At 41.9% G+C, this 20,496-nt stretch overlaps 1 protein-coding gene across 2 annotated transcripts in view; it reads right to left on the bottom strand.

Annotated features, from left to right (window-relative positions):
• RB1 (RB transcriptional corepressor 1) overlaps window positions 1-11,771 on the bottom strand; it is a 76,562-nt gene extending 64,791 nt beyond the window's left edge. The window contains exons 1-4 of one of the 2 annotated variants that reach the window (XM_071739274.1): window positions 11,540-11,771; window positions 11,191-11,308; window positions 2,936-3,045; window positions 416-550 (exon numbers count right to left, since the gene is read on the bottom strand). In XM_071739274.1, the coding sequence (XP_071595375.1) occupies window positions 416-550; window positions 2,936-3,045; window positions 11,191-11,308; window positions 11,540-11,631 (455 nt within the window). In that variant the 5' untranslated portion in view covers window positions 11,632-11,771. The remainder of the gene's footprint in view (window positions 1-415; window positions 551-2,935; window positions 3,046-11,190; window positions 11,309-11,539) is intronic. The other variant, XM_071739282.1, reaches the window with a different exon arrangement.
• Between the last annotated feature and the right edge of the window lie 8,725 nt (window positions 11,772-20,496).

Raw genomic sequence — 20,496 nt, forward strand, 5'->3', positions numbered from 1 at the left:
TTTTCCTTCTTTCCAGAGCTCCTTAAAAAGAACCTCTAGGATCTGAACTTGGGAAGGGGTGGGCAGTTAGAAGTAGGAAATTCATTAACTAAAAAGAAATATTAGATAGTAAAACAGTCCTCTTTGTAGCTGCAAAAAGTTTAATGAAGGGAGTAGCCAGCACAACATGCTACTCTTAACCATTGTTTACACTGCAGCAAGGCGATTGTTTAACAAAGCATTGTAATAGTTCTGGAATAAAAGGGAAGATGTGTTTATTCAACATATGTAAACGGTTCCATTTCAGTGTTCTGTAAATATTAGCAGACAAGAGTTTAAACAGCCTCTTCTAATGTACAGTTTGAAAAATCTAAATACTCAGATGTTGACAGCAGTAAGGTATTAATGATTTCAAAATGAAAAAAACATATCCTACCTTTCAAACTTGTGGTATAGTGCAAGTAATACATCATATTTCTTCTTCAGCCTTGATACAGTGCTATCAACTTTAGTGCTTATAGTATCCATGTTAACATCCACCTCTTTGAGAAACTGAAAAAATGCACATACACTGAAAATAAAAAGAAAAATGACACATCATCACAATTCTGAGAATGAGAATTCTGAAACAGATTTTATAAGAAAAAAAAAAATACTCACCAAAACCCATTGCCTTACATCAATGGACTCCAAGAATTTCTTACTACAACTCACAGTGACCAAGGACTTTGCCTTGGGAAACACTACTCATCCACCTCAAGACCCACCTTTACACTATCCAGATGTAGGAATGCTCAACTAGACAGCAGAGACACCTGGATATATGAACTCTGCTACAGAAATAAGACTTTTTTTGGCGAGCACAGATATTATCTTTGGAAGCCAGACACTGCTGCCTAGACACATCTTTCTTCCTTGCTCTGCCAGTAAAACACAAATATCCAACATGGATACCTCAACCCTTCTGTTCTTCCTAAAAGTTTTACTTTACAAATATTCTTTCTACTCTAAGAACATGAACAGTGGCTCCATCCATGCTACAGTGACCTAGAAATGAAAACCAACATGCATGTGTTCACTTATGTGGAATTTCAAGTGTTACAACAGATACTGGGGACAAGGACATCCTCACCCTTTGGAAAGAAAACCTCCTGAATGGAGGTTCTAGGGATGTGGGTGGTGGCCTCTTCTCTCCAGTGAATAATGACAGGACCAGAGGAAATGTCCTCAAGTTGCAACAGGGAAGGTTTAGACTAGACCTGAGGAAGAAATTCTTTACTGAAAGAGTAATTAGACATTGGAACACACTGCTCAAGGAGGCGGTGGAATTATCATCCCTGGAGGTATTTAACACCCGTGAAGAAAAGGGACTTCAGGACATACTCTAGTGGGTTGTACAGATATTGATGTATATGTACATATAACATCTTATTTTACTGGGGAGTGGGGGGGATGTTGAGGGTCGGACACGGAGTTTTTAGAGGTCTTTTCTAAACATGCCAATTCTGTGATTCTGTGAAATACCATTACATGGGGTATCAAAGTTTTCCCTAGACATTGGTGTAATATTATGACCATCAGGAAAGCATCTTATCGTGTTCATAACCAAAATCAGCAGATTGGCAAAAATGAATGAGGAGGAAGCTATCAAATATATTCAACCGTTTCAGCAATATAAAACTATTTTGATCTTTTATCACAATACAGTATTATGAGATATTTTTTGATCTTCGTCAGTTTAAAAAAACAGAATATAAAACAAGTAGGAAGTTCATTTAAGAGTTCTTTTACCAGACAATGAAGAATCTTTCCAATATACCTGTGTGGCTCTAGGCTGTAAAATGACTGATAGAAATCCCTGCCAATTTGACCTTATACATGACAAAAAGCCCAGGGCTAACAAGCAATTGAATATTGCTAAAATCAAAATCAACAGAGTAATAGCTTATTCTTAGAAACCCTAAGGGAAACAGTCTCAGTCTGCAGTGCAAGCTGATCTGTACTCAGGTGGAACACGCTGAATGTTGATGCACAAATGCAATTGGATTTCATCCACGTGGTTCCAAGTCAGCCAAGAGACTGAAGAGATTAAGTCAAAACACAGGAGCTGAATGCTGTTCTGGGAGATGATGCAAGGTAGAAGGGGTATGGAGAAGTGTAATCATAGCAGATGATTTCCAGGAAAAGGATATTCTGGACAAAGTCTGGGGCTACCACCACAATATATCCAGTGTCCTGCCCATGCCTCCTGCCCTACAGCACCTGAAGGTTCTGCTCCTGCACACACTTTTGACACATGGCACAGTTATGAGGCAGAGTGCACTGGAATTCTTTCCTTAGATGAATCTAACACAAGGTAACCTTATTCCTGTTTCCATCTAAATTTACCTCAAAACTAGACACTGTCCTATAATCTTTAATCCTGTATTGCAAACTTTGTGTATATACAACAATAACTATCTGCTAGCAAAAAGCATGTATGAAAGTACAAAATTTTAGACTGGTATTAAAACATTTGAAAAAGAGGAGCATGCTGCCAAACTATTTGAAGAGTAAATTTTTTTTCTACTTCTTGATATAACCTAAGCCTCCTGTTGGAAAAAAAAATTACAGAAAATCTTGATAAATAGAAGGAAAGCAAATTATTTTAAATGTAAATTAAAAGAAAGTTAAACTGATTAAGACTGAAAGTTAAGAATCAGAACAAGAATCAGCTGTATAACAAAGCCAGTCACAGCAGAATCAAAGCAGTATCATTGGCACCTTCAACTCAAATAAGAAAGCAAGATTCCCTGTTTACCAAAACACTCATATAATTGCCAATAAGTAACTTTCACTTTAAAATGAACTAGCCTGATATGCACAAATATTCACAAGACTTTTAGAACAGTCTCTCTATAAAAATGCTGACTAGTTAATTGCTAAACTCTAAATTCAAACCCTTAAAATCACTTACCTTATGCTTATACTTTTCAGAAGCTCTGTGAAAGTGAATGTCATTTCATCCAGATCAATTGCTACAATAAAGATACAGACTCCCCATGTTTCCTTCTTTTTGTTATAAACCTTTTAGAAAAAGAAAAAAAAAAATTTATTTTCACTATGCAATAAAACTTGGTAATATATGGAAAGCATTAACTTGTCCAAATTAGATCAGAAATGGTAAAGCAACACCCTCAAGCAAACATACTACTGTGAGAACAAATTACTGGATAATTGAGAACTATTACAATTTTAACATTACAGATGAAAGACCAAGCACTTCAAGCCCTACTCCCAGAGTACAAGATGATTTTACCCATACAATTCAGCGAGGCTTCAAAACAGAAGTTTTGGTTCCATTCATGCAAACCAGAAGCCATTAGTATTAAAGTTACTATACTTGACCAGAACAAGACACTGAAGCTTAGGGAATCAGATGAGAAGTAATAAGAAAGAAATCTAAAAATATTACAAGGACAAGCAACAACTACTCGTGAACTTTATTCTCCAGCAGGGCCACAAACACTTATCAGAGCTAATTTCACTAAACACTGCCAACAATTACATAGTTTTTTGCAGTTGCTCTGTTTCTTTCTTCGGGTCAGTGCTTATCCATCCATGAAAACCAGTTGTGGCCTCCTCCAAAGAATAAAAAGTTTTACTGGTTTGTGAAAGTCATAAGAGTTATAGTACAGGTTTGAAAATCAATCAGCCACCTTCAACAACATGGCAACTGCCCATTTAAACTACTACTGTGTTCCCACAGTCCTATTTGAATGCTTCTCTGAACTGCAACACTTTGTACAGCAGGAAACTAATTTGAAAGGGCCTATCAACAGACTGAGCTGTGTTTGGCTACATGAAATAGTCATCACCACTTTATTTATTAGAAATCTTCCATGTTTAGGTATTTTATGTACAATCATATACCACCATAACATAAAGGTCTTTGCTGACAGCTACCAGGTATCATAAGAACAAAAAACATCTGGTAGGATGGGAATGTCTATTTTCCTGCATTAAAATGTCTGTGATGCACTGTAAAAAATTCTGAATGTCAAGCTTAGCTAGTGACCTATCAAGAAAGATGACTATTCACCTTCCAAGCACACATGCTCTCCCACAAAAACTGGTTGAGTGAATAGGGGTTATTCAGCCTGGAGAAGAGAAGGCTCCAGGGAGATCTTATAGCAGCCTTCCAGTGCCTGAAGGGGCTGACAGGAAAGCTGAGGAGGGACTTTTTACATTGGCATGAAGTAACAGGGTAAGGGGTAATGGCTTCAAACTAGAAGAAGGTAGATTTAGGTTAGACATAAGAGAAAAAATTCTTTACTGTGAGGGTGGTAAGACACTGGCACAGGTTGCCAAGAGAAGTTGTGGATACCTGTTCCCTGGAAATGTTCAAGGCCAGGCTGGATGGGGCTTTGAGCAACCTGTTCTAGTGGGAGGTCTCTCTGCCCAAGCAGGGGATTTAGAACAAGATGACCTTTAAGGTCCCTTCCAAAAATCAAACCATTCTTTGATTCTATGACACCACAGCCACTGCAATCAGCTGACTATGTTTAATAAATAAGTTGACTTCACTTCATGCTCCTGCAAACTCAGATCATTACCTTGTTCTGTAAAGACATTGTCTCGTATGGCAGGCAGACTGAGTGCTAGAAGTCATGAAATTGTTCCTGGTTTGCTGCCTATTCAAACAAGGCTCTCCTAAGCACCTTAGCTCTGTCCTGGGAGGATAAATGGTTTGAAGACTATAGCAACAGCTTATTTAGCAAGACTGAAGTCTGGTTTTGCAAGGACCATGTTGATACTCCTTTTTTAGTATGGTTTGAGGTAATAATTTATTTATTTCCACCATTAAAGAAGATGCAAACTCAGTGACAGACAATCAGTCCACTAGATTGAAGCCACTATAATGAGTTGAACTCTTAATAACAGGACTAGTCCTTTATCCACTCCTGATGTTACAGGATGCTTTGGGCACCTTCTCAACAAAACAACAAAAAAACAAAAAAAGAAACCCCACACAGAATCCAGGATAAACAGATTTTCTTTTTCTAGTAGCAAGGAAAAGGTGACCAGCACCTGAGCATGCCCACCTCTTACTATCAGCTGAGGGAGGGAAGAAAGAAAAACATGAAAGACCACCACACTGAGACCATCCCACCAGCTACAGTTGGTTAAAACACCCAAAGACACAGGTAAGCTGCAGTTCTCTCAGAAAATAAGACTATCTGCCCATGAAGACTTCAGTGACTTTAATACATAAAATATAAACATCTTGGGGTAGGAGAAGCAGGGAAGATACAAGAAGAGGTTATCTTGACAAGTCAGACTCCTGAGTACTGTCCTCTTCATATCCCTTCCCTCCCAAAGCTCACAGACCTCCTCAAGTTCTTTCCTACACAAATGAGTTAAAGCTGACCGCAGAACAAAAACGTAGCAGCATCATAACTCCAGGGAAGCCAATGCTATGACAGAAATTAAGTTTATTTACAGCCCAAGACAGACAATTCATCCCAGATGGACCTGAGGGCATGGGAATGGATGCAAGACAAATTCACAGCCAGAAATTAATTTCTGAGGGTTTTCTTCTTGACCACATTCTGACTCAAGATCTTTGCCCCGCTACAGAAAATGGGCAGGACAAAAGCTCAGCATTTGTCCTTGGCTGTTATACTCAGTAAGATGAATTCCAGTGATCTTACTTCAACTGATCATAAATCAAAGCCTACCAATCATTAACACAAAGATTATTTAGCATCTAGCGGCCTTCACAGATTTCTTTCCTTTCTTTATTTAGAATTCTGGGGACCCAATGCTATAACTTCAGGCAATGAAGCTTAGTTGTCTTGAATAAAGAGTTTCCCATAGGAAAGATCTAAAAGTCTTGCAAACCCAAATATTTCAAGTATTTATTTCCCATTCTAGGCTTACTACTATTTAATCTATTTTAGTAGGCTTTCAGTTTGCAAAAATCCAGAGAAAACAACCTGGAGGAATCATAGACCTAAAATGATCAAACTAACTAGTGTGAAAGGGGATTCTTGCCTCTCTTCTTTCCAGACATTGTTAAACATACTAAGAGAAATAACTTCCCTTTTATACCTCAAGAGGTTCTCCAGTGTTAAACCAGTCATGGTCACAGGAAGTCTCAGCTTTATTTTGCAGTGAGAGATGTTTATTATTCTGCCAGCACTGGTAACAGTTTTGATGAGAGCCTACTAAAGCGATCCAGGAATAGAAACTTCCAATTATGTTGTGTAAAAAAAAATCAAGAGAAATTAGAAACAGGAAAATGCAATGTGTATTTGATTCAAATGGCATACAGGATGTCACCCTGTAAATAACAAAAACCTAACTTTTGAAGAGGAAGATGTCAATCTTCTTGGCTCACTAAAACCTCAGCTACCATGTCCTAATCGATACAGAGAACTAGCCAGATGGTACAGGAAACCTTCAATGATATGTTTATGATTATAGGACAAGAAGATGACAGAGGAAAAGAACCAAGAAGAATTCACAATAGAGGACTGATCAGAATGAAAACCTGTAGGAAAAATTTTCTAGGAAAAAACTCTGAAAGTGAATACTGTACCCACTCTGAATATAAGTTCTGTGTAAAGCAAGGAAGATTCTCCATTTTTCAGCAATAAAGGTTTTTAATTTTCTGTTGAACACTGCCTGGAATGGAAGATTGCCATTAGTTCTCAACAGATTAAATCAAGTTCAAATATAATACTAACTAAAAGTTATGGAAGTCAATGGAAAATATTGAACTAACAAACAGTTCTTTTGATATGAACACTTCCCACTACACTCCTCTTGCACACAGCAAGATTGAAGGGGACATCAATCTTTCCCCAGGATGGTCAGTAAAAAAAAACCACCACAACACAAACATGCCAGTAAATTATGCTTTTTAGATGCAAGAGCACAACGCAAATATGCAATGCATCTGCTACTAAGATACCGAATAGCACCAGCAAGATGCATTGGTTAAAATTTATGTTTGCTTTGGGACTTTCAGTAGCACTTTGCTTTTTGTTTATTAACCAAGGATCCTAAAAGATCTATAATTTTGCTCACACACCCAAAGCTTCAGATGATTCAGGGTAAGTTTAGCTGCAGTTTTATAAATAACAGACCATACACTAGAGAGAAAATAGTTCATACGTGCTTCATGCTTTTGCCAAAAGCAAGAAGCCTCTCCGTGTCTTTTAAACATAAGGATGAGGTGGTTGCACACTGATGTTTTCTTTTTCCTAAAAAACTACAACCAAAGGGAACCAATTTAATTTAAATGTTAAATGTTTATGGATTGAGAACATTTGGCCTGCTAAATACTAACTTTTGGATCTATATAGGGCAACCTTGCAACACAGAAACAGATTAGTATAGTATTTGGAGAAAAAAAATGGGCAAAGAAGGTTAAAGTAGGAAGGAGTAACTATGCAAACTGTAGATCTTTCATCATCAGAATTTTTTATGTTGGGTTAGACAGACACTTTACAATGACTTAGGAATTCCTGAGTCTGAACAGCTGAACAGGAAAACAGTGAGCCACATTTCCCAAGCACTGCTATAAACAGCAAACAAAAAATTTAAGTTCCACACACTGCAGCAGGCTGGGCTGATGAGGCTGAAGCACACCAGATCCTATGCCTCAAGGTCCTATTCTTAGCAGAAGCTTGGTTCCATTTTTTAGTCACCATGTCATCTGTTCCTCACATTGGTTCTTGCCAATATACTAAGAAATAATTCACTTGATTATCTTTTTCCTGCTTACATCACCCAATATTCTACTCAAATTCCCATTTAACCATTCTTTACCAAAACAAATAGTAGCAGAACATTTTCCTAGCAGTATTAATATGGCTTCTTGGACCTACCCTAGTCTTTCTTCCACCAAGATCACCTACTGCTCACCAGAGTACCATTAAATCTATTTACTTCATCTCAAGTTTACAGGCACTATTGATTCATAATATCGGTTTTAAGACAGGTACAAAAGGTACAACAGCAGCAAGCATCAGAGCCAAGTTTTAAGCCAACAACTGATGGTGTGTAAGGGTTTTGAAATTAAGACAGTAAAACCTACAACTGCAAAACAAACATTTTGTTTACCTAGGTAGCCTGGTTTGGCAAACGAGATAAATAACTGAAAGAACAAAAAGTCATTGTGTGACACTAATGCAAAAGCTTTTATTTATATATATAATTCCATGTTTACAATAAACTTGTGTGGGAGTTCACCGGATATAAAAAGAATATAAAAAACCCCATCTTTCTACATATGCATCTCATGCACCAACAGTACTGATTCAGTACAACATTTCTGGAACCAGCCTTTGGGGTTTTGTCCAAGAGATTTCAAGTTACTATTTCATAACAGAAGGGTATAATTAAACTCTGGCTGTCACAGTGGAAAGCTTCAGCATCCCTTACAAAGGAAACTAACACTTCTAACAGACAGTTGGAGTGTTTTAAACAATCTCTGTAGGTCTCATCGGCCTCGTTTTCCAGAAAGAAACTGTAATTATCTCTCTCCCCCCACATCCCTTACAGGGGTTCAGCTGTTTCAAAGACTCAACCATGACAAAGCCCAACCATGACAGGGTGAAGCTCTGTATCATTAACTCAAATTGCTGCAAAAAATAGTTGAGAGCGGTGTAAGAAAAGCTACAGTGCAGAGCTGTGGAAGATAAGGTGACATTTCAGAGAGAATTAGGATCATTAGTAGCTCAAAGATTCAGAAGTTAAAAAATATCAGTGTGGAAAAGTGTGACATCCTGCAGGAAAAAAGCAATGAGTCAGCCAGTTTTGGTGATGCTGGTTGCTTCAGCAGGTGTTGGTACAGAGGATTCACTCTAGGGAACAGCAAATGCCAACCTTTCCCATCCTGACTGATCAGCAAAGTTTCTCACAAAAGTGTCTCAGTCAAGTGCAGGCACACTTAGGCTGATAGGTCACTACATTATATCAATCTTTTGTGTGCCTGTACAAAAAATAATTGCTTTATACTTTTAAGTTGCATCTATCTGGTTTGCAGAGCATCTATGCACATGATTACACATACTCTAAGTGACTCAAAAAGGACAGTACTAATACATGTTTTCACTTGTTGCTAAATATTCATTGAGCAATTATACAGCACATGTTCCGACTAGGTCCAAGCCCACATTTGCACCTTAAATTTCTGCCAGTTACCACAGTACCTTATATCTGGGCCACACTGCTTCCTAGTTAGTACTACAAGTCCCCTTCACATCCCCAGAGGCTTGGCAGGCACAATGCTGAGATCAACCACAAAGAACAAGACCAGTGTGTCAGAGAAAGTATAGTTTCATGTCTTCATGCTCTGTAAATGGTTTGAGAGTGGGTTTATTATCTAATAATATCTCTATTTCCATTAGTGGTCTGATGATTTAAGCTTCCTCCAGTCAAACAAGCTACAGAGTTAAACAGAAGTGTTCTGGTAGGTATTTGTCTCAAGTGGTGTCCTGCTATTTCCCTTTTGATTGAGAACAGAGACCAGATACATAAGCAGCTGCTTCTGTTCCAGTTCAAAACTGAACAGGCTAGCACTGAACCACACTGATTAAAACATTTACTGGTGTTTGCAGGACAAGCCCCTGGGACAGCCCCTCCAACACATTACCTCTTCCACAAGGGAGAAAGGAGTGGGCATTTAAATCTCCCCTCTCATCCTCCAATGCCTCCCTGAGTCCCTGCAACATGAACCATAGAGTCACCCTGAGAATCCCTGCTCCCACTGACAACTGCTTGACTTGGAAAGAGAAGCAGCAATTAGCTAGGTTATTTATTTGCTTGACTTCACACTCAAACAAAGCCTGCACTGATCTTTGCTAGGAGCAGCAACTCCAGTGCCTGCCAGGTCCCTGTGGAGGCACATGCTTGCCAGCTTCCTCATTTCAACACCTTGCTGATCCATCAGAAAGTTGGAGAAAAAGGCCTTGGACTGAATCACGTGTAATGTAGGCTTCTTCCTATACACTGAAAGGCCTCAATAGCACTTAATTATTAGCTATGTCATCATGAAGATCTGGTCATTGTCCCTTTCTGACTAGGTAAAGGAGGTCATCTCCAGATGATGAAGGGGTTGTGAACGCCCCGTGTCTTATCTGGCCACTGCCCAGTAATGATCAGTGAAAAGAAAATTTCTCCTGCCAGTGAATCTTGCATACCAAAACGTGCTTGTTTTTTTCACTTACTAAACCTACTTCTGTTTCAGTTCATGTAGAGGATCTCAATGATGCTTTAAAGCTTCCTGGAAACATCCACAAGCAGAAACTGCATCAGTTACTGAAAGAGCTGTACACAGCTTCTCTCCCTCACTCTTACTGTACTGTGTTGTGAAACTCAGATGCATGAAGACCTGGTGTACCCATGCTGTGGTTTCAAAGCCACAGACAATGAGGAATATATTACTAATGACAGCAGAGCTGTGGCAGGCCAGCTCCAGCTGCAGAAGAATAAGCAGAAGTCAAAACAAACACACAATGTGACTAGAACAGCCCAGCTAGGTATTTTTTAGCTAATTTGGGTCTGCATAACAAAACTTCAGTCATGACTTAATTGTATTGTAGCCAATCCCCAAGTCAGCTTGTTGAGACAGCAGTAATACACCGGGAAGGAATAAAAAAAAAAAGAGAGGATAGAGTATTTTAATCTGTTCCTCTGTGCCCAGGAACTTTGAACAGACCTACCTCAACAATAAGTACATACAGATGAACATTATGCAACAGAAAAAAAGTTTTAACATACAAGTGTCCTTTTCTCTGCAACAGTCCTCCCTGACCCTTTCTGCAGCCTCGTAAAGAAGGATGCAGTGGGAAGAAACATGTGATGTAATGACCTGCACGGAGCTGACTCAGACATATTTCAAATAACTTGGAGTTTGAAGAGTTTGCTGATCACATGGTGTTGTTTTCGACTATCATTTATTAGTAATCTAAAAATAACTCTTGAGTCCATACTTTTATTGGAAAACGTCAACCAAAGAAAAGAGATATATAGAAAGCAGTTTCTATCACGAGGCTTACGGCAACATCCACTTTCAAACTAACTGCACTTGGAAAAATCGAAGTCCTACTGCACAAGCCTTGGTTGCAAGACACCTGGTCCCCAGTCCAGCAAAGTTAATTCAGTATTTCAAGCCGGGCAGGCACAGGGCAGACACTACAACAAGCGGCAGGTACTCACTAGAGCTCCATCCATAGCCGATAAGCTCTCGTACGTCTTCCACGCTTTCTCCCTCACGCTCTCCGAAGCTTTCAGAGCATCGCAGAGCACAACGAAGTCCGCGTCGCCGACTTCCAGGCTGAGGAAAGCAAAAGCCATCACTACCCCGCGCAGCACATCGCTCCACAGGGCTCTAAGGGAACAAGCGGGGCTGCTGCAGGGCGCCCCGGGGTGACACCGCCCCACCCCTCACAAGAGCCCGGGAAGCTAAGCAGCACGGACACCGGGCGCAGATCTGCGGGGCTGGCAACCCCAGCCATTCCGCCGATCCTTCCCGCCGTCCCTCCCTCTACCCCGCGGTAGCGCTTACCGGGGGGCGGCGGGCGGCGGCGCGGAGCCGGTGTCGGGGCTGGCGCGCTGGTTCCTGGCGGCGCCCGCCCTGCGTTGGGGTTTGGGCGGCATAGCGGCCCTGCGCGCGGACGGGCGGCGGTTGGACCGGGCCGTTGGGAGCGCCCGTGGGGGGCGGCAGTAACGAGGCGGCGCCGATCTGCGGCTCCGTTCCCCTCCCGCACCCCACCCCGCCGCTCAAACCGCGGGAAAACTGCGTCACCGACAGCCGCTCTGCCGTCACTTCCGGGGGCGGCTGCCGCTCCTCCACCACACCCCCCGGTGAGGCAGGAGGGAGCGGGAGGGCGGCGACCGCGACCGCGCCCCCCGCAACAGAGCCCGGCTCGGGCGCCTCTCGGAACCCGGAAGAAGAAGCCGCCCGCTCCAGCCGCTCAGCCAATGAACGCGCTTCTTTTCCCCGCGGCAGCCAATAGGAGGCGGCTCCACTTCGTGCCTCCCGGCAACGGCAGTGAGGGCGGTGGCTCCCTGAGGTAGCGCCCGGTGCGTGCAGGGGGAGGCCCGGTGTCTGCAGGGAGCGTCCCTGTAGCTGCAAGGAGAGCGCCCCGGTGTCCGCAGGGAGCGTCCCTGTAGCTGCAAGGAGAGCGCCCCGGTGTCCGCAGGGAGCGTCCCGGTGTCTGCCGTCCGTGTCTCTCGTCCTCCCGGACTCGTTTTTAGAGCTGAAGGGAGGGAAGGTGAAGGCGCAGGGAGGGAGGGAGCGATGGCGTCCCACAGCAGGTGTGTCAGGTAGCGGAGGGAGAAACGGCGTCTCCGCGAAGCGGTCAGCGCCGCGTCCTCGCAAAATGAACGCTTGCAGCACAGGCGTTCGAGATCTTGCAGTGTCCTGCGGTCACCCCAAAGACTATTGCCCAGCTGTTCCTGGCATTTCAGGTACTCAGCAAGCTGGAGGCAGTGGGTACATCTTCTCTATGACATAGGAAGAACCATAGGCCTATACATAAAAATAACTAACAGTACAGGTGTAGAGTGGGACACAAGTTATGAATCCTTTACTCTGACATTCATCCAAGTCCAAACAAAAATATTACTTTTAGCACTACAGTTATGTTTAATGTAAGAAATTATCCAGTCCTCAGCAGTCTTCACTATTTTAAACCAGTGAGATTCAAACTCTCAGTGTCCCAATTCACAGAGCTGAAAAATCTGCTATGTTGTCTGCAGTCACTCACACCTAGAAGGAAAATCATAGCTGCAAATTGGTGTGTTTCAATCCAGATTTTTAAGGTGATAATTTGTTAGAAAAAATATAAATTTGTGTGGACTCCATATATATGAACATACCTAAATCAACAAGTTTTCATGAGATTGCTGTCAGATGTGCATTTGAGGAAGGAAAAAACATGAGAGCAACTATGGTATACAATAAAAATTCACTGTTTTTAAGATTCACACACTGCTGCTTTGTTAGAGCTCTTTATGTTCATTAAGTTACTTAAAAACAGAACAGTCAATTTTTCTGCTTCATAATTAGAATTAAACCAATTACAGTAAGGTAAACATAGAAGAAATGGTATATCTGATGCAAAAAAGCAGGGTACATAAGCACCAAATTAAATGTTTGAGTTGTAGACTGTTGTGGGATTTAGACATTATGCTTCTAGTAAAACTGACAGTAACTGTACCCTGCTTCTAAGCACACTTAAAATACTTCTGATAAGATGATCCCAGGTGCTGTGGAAGGTTCAGAGTGGAGGGCTGTGTCACCTGCAGTTGAACTGCAGACAACTAGGCAAATCTACCACCTTTGAAAAGAAAGCAAAAACCTTAAACCACAGACAGACCCATTGCCTTCCCTCATAACTGACTTTAAGAGCATGTAAGAATTTAAAATGAGAGGACAGCATCTCAGAAAACTTGCTCAGAGCCAGCAGACACCCTCCCAGCTGTCAGCAAGAAGGAAGCACACCCTGCTGCGTAGCTTCCCTCGCAGCTGCTCAACGTGCTTTGGGAGCCAGGCCCTGGATCATCTGAACGAGATGCAAAGAATTTGTGTTGCTCTCATAACCCCCTGTGCATTAGTGCTTATAAACATAATATCCTTTTAAAGAGCTGGCAACCAGCCTCAGTGTGAGTGCTGCTTATCTAAAATGGTTAGTGTGCCCAGCACCTTCTCAAGTCAAATTCTGTGCACATTTTCATGAGGTGAGGCACCTAGGGCTCCCCTCCATAAGCAGCTACAACCAAAATACAGGCTCAGAATGCTTTGAGTTACAGCTGGTGGGAGAAGAGAGGAGGCAGCAGAGCTGCAATAACCTCTAATCATCCATCCCAGAGCTTCAGCTGTAGTAACTACATTTAAACTGCAGTAAGACATAATGTGTATGTACTTCCAAATAAATACACATTGGTGTGTAAAACTGTGTAAATTGCTGTGCCTTTTTTCCCCTGTTGCTAGATACAGTGATCTGAGTGTTTTAATCCTGTGTTTTAAAATGTTTTCTTTTAAACTGGGCCTTTGGGCTTTTTGCAATAAAATGGCTAAGGAGAAAAAGAGAAGCAGCTCTTACTGGAAACTAAAAACTAGAAGAACGAAAAAGAAGGAAACACTGTAAGATCAAGTAAGGTACTAATTGTAATTTCTCATCTGGCCTAGCAATATCTTTGTTCTAAACATCTTGCTATGACTGCTTGTCCCAAACCAGGACACTGCTTTTAAAGTGCAGGCCATAGAGAGAGATGGCAGTCTATGAAACTGCCCAGTCAGGCAGTCTTGGCTCACTGTTTCTAGCTGCTACACAGTCTTAAGTTATTTTATTATAGTAATTTTTTAACTTAAAACTGTTGCTATAGTTTCATGGTAATTGCCAGTGGGAAGAGAAGTCATGCTTTCATTGCAAATGAAACCAGCTCAGATATAGTAGAAGCTTGCTACTTATTTTGTTGTCATAAAAAATGAAATATTTATGATGGGGAAATTTGATTTAAATGTACCTCATGGTCTGCCAAGACTGGCTGCTTATTTCTACATTATTACAGACCTTTACCACTTAAGTTACAAGTTGTCCTGGTTTGGGCCAGGATAAAGGTGATTTTTCTGTCTTGTACTTGCTTTTTGCTAAGTCTCTTGTAGGCAGTTGCACTTGCTGAAATTAACAGCAAGTTTCTCAGAGTATTCCATCTCATAAACGTCATCCTCAGTATAATTTGAGGGATCACGAGGGCCGAGCCACACCCTTACCAGCTGATTGGCCTCACCTGAGATCACCAGCAGACGTGCTGGGCACCACCCCCTTATCAGCTGATTGGTCTTACCTGTAATGCTATAAAAGGCCACCAGCAGAAGCTTCTGCTGGCCTGCCTCTCCTGCTTCCCTTCCTCCACCCAGCATCCTGGAAGGATCCTGTCTGTTTGCCTGCCTGTGTTCCTGCCTCCAGTTCCCAATTGCTGCCAACTCCAGGAGTAATAACAGCTGGAGCTGTGTGACTAAACACACTAAATTGGGAGCTTTTGGATATTACTCCCAGTACTAAATATTTGCAGAATTTTTGCTTGAATGAAGCCCATAGGCTGTAAAATTGACAGATTATAAAAATGTCTGCCCTAATCACACCCCATTTCCCTGCCTGTAACAGGCAGAATTCACCAGGGAGGGGGCATGACCTCCCCAGCATGGGCATCTTTTGCACCATGAAGCAGCCAGCAGCCCCCTGCCTTCAGTGTCACCTGGAGCACTGCTGTCCCTCTCAAAGCCCCAGCACAGGGCTAAGAGGAGTGGGGTGGTGGCAGACCTACCCTGGCTCCCTGCAAGCCAACTCTTTTTCAGCTCCTGCCCTACAGGCCCCAGGCCTTAAGCAAGACTTACACTGGAGCACCATTTGGAGCAAGAGATGGACTGAAGAGGTGGTCCTGCTTCAGGAGTACCTCAGGGACACTAAAACCATGGTTTGAAACAATGCCTTTTCCACTCCCAAGCGTGACCTCCCCTTGTAATGCTGCATTGCAATTGCACTGGCATTAGTGCTGCCCTGGAAGCTGGAAATAGTTTATAGATGTGTTGGAGAGAAGTTGGGTGGTTGTACCCCTGATTGGAGAGCCTGGCTCTTATTATCACTGTATTCTACATAAAGACTCTGTTCAAAACACAAAGGATAAAAAACAAGCCTAAAAGTTAATATTTCTACAGTGATATAAAATCCATAGGGAACATGACAAACCTCATCCACTCTGAACAGAAAGGTATTTGTTAGATGTTGCTTCCTCTAACAGTTCAATGCCTTCTCTCTCTCTCTATATATATATATATAATTAATAAAGAGTGTATTTCACTCCACATTCACACACATCAGTGAGTTGCTTTTCTCAGGGCATTACATAGTGTACTGCTGGAGTCTCAGACGCTGCAGCTGATGAGTTTGAGGCAGGAATCTCTATCAATATAAAGTGTTTGACCAAATTGCTAGTGGGATCTGAAAGGACACCATGACTGCTGGATGGAGAAACATCTGCATGTGTATGACATCTATATGCAAAACCTCAACCCAGGCTGTTGCATGGATACTTCTCTCCGTTTGAGAGTAGCTTAGAGAGGTTTTGCATCAATCAGAGTTTTTAGACTTCATTGTCATTTTTTCCTCGGATAATTGTATTTGTCTCTAGAAAAATCAAACTATTTATAACTGTATAAGGACATTATGTGTTCTCTGAAGTAAAAATGGCTTTCAGAGTTGTGAGTATTTCATGGATTTGTGCTAGCATTGAGGACCAGGGTACTAAAAATTAAAATCCCTGAGGACATTTATCAGATGAGGCCCTAGTGCCATCAGAAAAAAAACCTACTCATTCCTGGTACAGCTTTCCTTGCTTGTGGAAGGTTTCCAGCCATGAGCACGGGATGTGCCTTTGCATGCAGAGCTGCATCACCCCACAGGCTTTGTCAGGAAGGGGCCATCTTGTGTGTCTCCAGCAAGCAAAGTACTCCGAGCTCAGGACATATTCTGCCCCTGGGGTGTGCAGGGCATTCTGTGCCCCCTCTGCAGGGCAGTTTATTTGGGTTGTACTGCCAGAAGTAATTAAAGTCAACAGACTAACAAACCAGTCCTCTCCTTGCTTGTAATTACACAGCCACATTAATGACCCCGTTGTGATCCCTCCCTTCCCGTCCTTGCTCAGTCCCAGCTTCTGCTTCCTCTCGCTGCATGAGAAACTGCTCCACCAGCATAGGCAACACCCTGTCCTGCTGCTGGCAGTCTCCCCAGCAAGGATGTTTCCCATGCCTCCTCTTCCAAGATTTCCTAAACTCACAAGAGGCAGAATAGGTTCTAATGGAAGTGTTTCTCAGGTAATTGATTTTAACCAACAACCCAAAACCCAATTGAAAATTAACGACTGTAGCCTATAGTGAACATAGACATTTAAACCAAGCTTTAATGTTGTGCTGGGATGGTTTTTTAGGATTTTTTTTTAGAATGCTAGGGCTTGGAAGGGACCTCTGGAGATCATCTAGTCCAACCCCTCTGCCAGGGCAGGTTCATCTAGAGCAGGTTGCACAGCATGGCATCCAGGTGGGTTTTTAATGTCTCTAGAGACAGACTCCACCACCTCTCTGGGCAGCCTGTTCCAGTGCTCTGCTACCCTCAGAGTCAAGAAGTTCCTCCTCATGTTTAGATGGAACTTCCTATATTCCAAGTTTGTGCCTTTTTTTTCCTTTCTCCCTGCTGTGTTGCAACATTTTGTCAATTAACATATGTTTACCTCACCATATGCCTGACAGACACCTGAAAGATAAGAATGCTTATCAGGTCACCTCCTGGTGCATGGTAGAAACCAAAACAATGAAAGTAGCAGGACACCGAAAAGACTGAAAGATAGGGATGACTCCTCTCCGGGAAGTCTGTGTGTATCAGGGACTTATGCAAAAAAGGGACCCCTCTTCTTTTCCTGTGTAAAAAAGCCCAGGAGAAAAGGAGAAGCGGCGGCTTTCTTCGAGACCCCCCCTCTCTCGGCACTTCGGCTTCAGCTACGGGAGAGAGAAGCGGCAGGAGCGACAGACCCTACGCACCCGACCACAGCCAGAGGCCAGGGCCGGCGGACGGTGATAACATCTTAATTACTCACTCCTTCTTTTCTCTTCTTAACGATTCTTCTCTCCAAAGTAGCTAATTGTATAAATCCTAAATAAATCCTTGTAACTTGTTTAAGTCATAAAGCTTGTTATTTTTTGTAAATTCACGCGTCGTCTATGAGTAGTGGCTGAATTTTCCTCGCAATCAAAATATAAAATAATAACTCGGATCGTAACATCCCCCTTCACTCTCCTCCATACTAAAAAGACCCAAATCCCTCAGCCTTTCCTCATAAGAGAGATGTTCTACTCCCCTAATCATCTTGGTAGCCTTTGCTGTACCCTCTCTAGCAGTTCCTTGCCCAGAAGTAGACACAGTACTCTAGATGAGGTCTCACAAGGGCAGAGGGGGAGGGCACCTCCCTTGACCTCCTTGCCACACTCCTGATGCACCCCAGGATGCCACTGGCCTTTTGGCCACAAGGGCACATTGATGGCTCACGGCCATCCTGTTGTCCACCAGGACCACCAGGTCTTTTCCCACAGAGCTGCCTTCTAGCAGATCAGCCCCTGATGAAGAGTGAAACCAAGATTCTTCACCAAGCTGTGGCAGTGAAATAGATCTAATAGGTGAAAACATTTGTGTATTTTACCCCAGCAAAACTTACAGCGTGGCAACAGCACTATGGGCTCTCCTATGCTGCATCCTTCAAAGGAGTAAAATACTCTTCTACAACTAGAACAAGCAATACCACTAAGAGCAACTCTGCTTATATTTTGACACTGCTGGCTTCTGCTAACACAGCCATGTCAGACTTCCATCCTCCCACCCACCTCAGCCCAACAAAAGCCTGTACTCACCTTTCCAGATGACAATGCTCATGGCTTTGATAAACCTCTGTTGGCTTCCACAGCACTGGTTCACCTGAAAACAATCAAGCAAATAAATCCAACCCCTACTTTTTGTCTTTGCAAGTGCAAAACATATGTGTGTATTGCTTCAGCCAACCCCACAGCTTCTCTTGGCACCAGAGAACCAGACTCTTGAATTTTCTGCCTTGCAGACCTTCAGTATTTTCTTCACACCAAAACTTACCCTGTGGCTCTTTACTAAAGCTGCAAGACTTCAGCTAGAGAAGGAGGGAAGGCTTGGAGCTTTTATCATGCTTTGCAAGCCCAGATCATACAGACTGGTGACAACAGACCTACTGAACATCAGAGGCTGTTTGGGGCCCACAAGAGACTAACACAGCCTCCACCAAATAAACACAGTGGCAGAGGATAGTGGCTACTTAAATGACAGTGTGACTGAGCATTAGGATTCATTTTCTTTCTTACAAGTTTTAAAAGCGTTGGCAAAGATACTTTCCAATTGGGTCATTTTGATACTAACCCTTTTCTGGAATTCATTAGGCTAGAAATGTGATTTTCTTCAGTATAGCACAGCTATGTGTTGTTTGGTTTGGTGTTTTCTTGCTGGAATAAAAAAAAAAAAAAAAAAAAAAAAAAAAAAAAAAAATTAAAAAAAAAGCTCAAGCAGCTCCTAGAGCTAATTTTTTCCATGGATTTGTATCCTATGCATTACTGACTTTGTCTCAGAGGACAGAAGTTCCAACAGGAGCTTTTCTTGCACTCAAGGGGTTTTAGGTCTTCTTCCCATACAGACTACTTGGCATTTAGTAAGACTTGAGTGCAAACTGGGAGATTTCCTTCAGTGCAAGTGAGTTTCTTCCTCCTTCCCCATGTATATTTTAACAATACCAAAAAAAATAAACTTCTCTCCACCATCCAACAGGCTTAGAATTTATTAGAGACACAGGCATCCAGCATGGTCATATAAACCTCCTGTCTACAAAACAAACCTATTTCTCCCCACCTTTGCCACCCCTTCAGCAACCTCATTTGCTGGTGTCTCCATTAAAATTTCTTACTGAGTTGCATTTTGAAAACTAAGTTGAGGACAGTGGGAGGCTTACTGAAAAATAACTTTCATGTTTAACTCATGGAAAATAGGAACAGCATGCTCAAGAAAAGGTAGGAAACATGCTTAGAAGTACTTCAGTGTGAATCTCATCATACAGGGTTCCACAGTACACAGAAGTAACCCTTTTCTGACATACATTTGGCCTTTATTTCAAGCACACAATTGCAACATCCTGAATGTCTGTAGCTAAATTTTCCCAGTGGACATGACAGCTTTCTTACATCTACACCAAAGCATAGCTAGGTATATATAATTTATACATAAGCATCTAACCTGTGTGCATGTAAGGCTTTATTTGATGCTCATGACAAGCAAGAAGGGATTAATAAAGTCCAGCTTTTGGAAAGTTAACAATTATGTATGTATTTTGTATACAATTAGAAGTATCTACACTAAGACTAGACTGTAAATTAAACCAAATGCAGACGGAGAAAAAAAAACATTGTATACTTAAAGAAACTTCCTTTAAAACAAATTATTTTATCTCAATCCAAACATTGACAATAGCAGGAAGCTGAAGGATAGCATGTTTACAACTGTATAATAGTTCCAAAAGCAGTAGAGCATCCTCCCACTATATTAAGATCCTTTAATAGATGAAAAATAGAATTAGTTCAAAGCTCTTGACTGAATTAACCCAAAACAAAATATCTGGACACCTATGGTGCATATTACTTAAAAAATGGCTTAAGTGGTACTTTTTTTGCAAAACAGTATGTAAATATTCTACTAAACATTTCTACTTTCCTGATAAATGTCCAACACTCAGAAATACAAGTCAGTTCCCATGTCATAGAATCTTCAAAGTGAATTTTGGGAGAGCCTTCCTTTTGAGTGCTAATCCTTTTTTTGCTTTTTCTTGCAACCAGCTTCAAAACAGCAGGTACTATGACACATCCTACCCTGCACTCGCCCCTCCAAAAGATGCTATTAGAGA

This window comes from Heliangelus exortis, chromosome 1, assembly GCF_036169615.1.
Source record: "Heliangelus exortis chromosome 1, bHelExo1.hap1, whole genome shotgun sequence".
Classification (NCBI taxonomy): Eukaryota; Metazoa; Chordata; class Aves; order Apodiformes; family Trochilidae; genus Heliangelus; species Heliangelus exortis.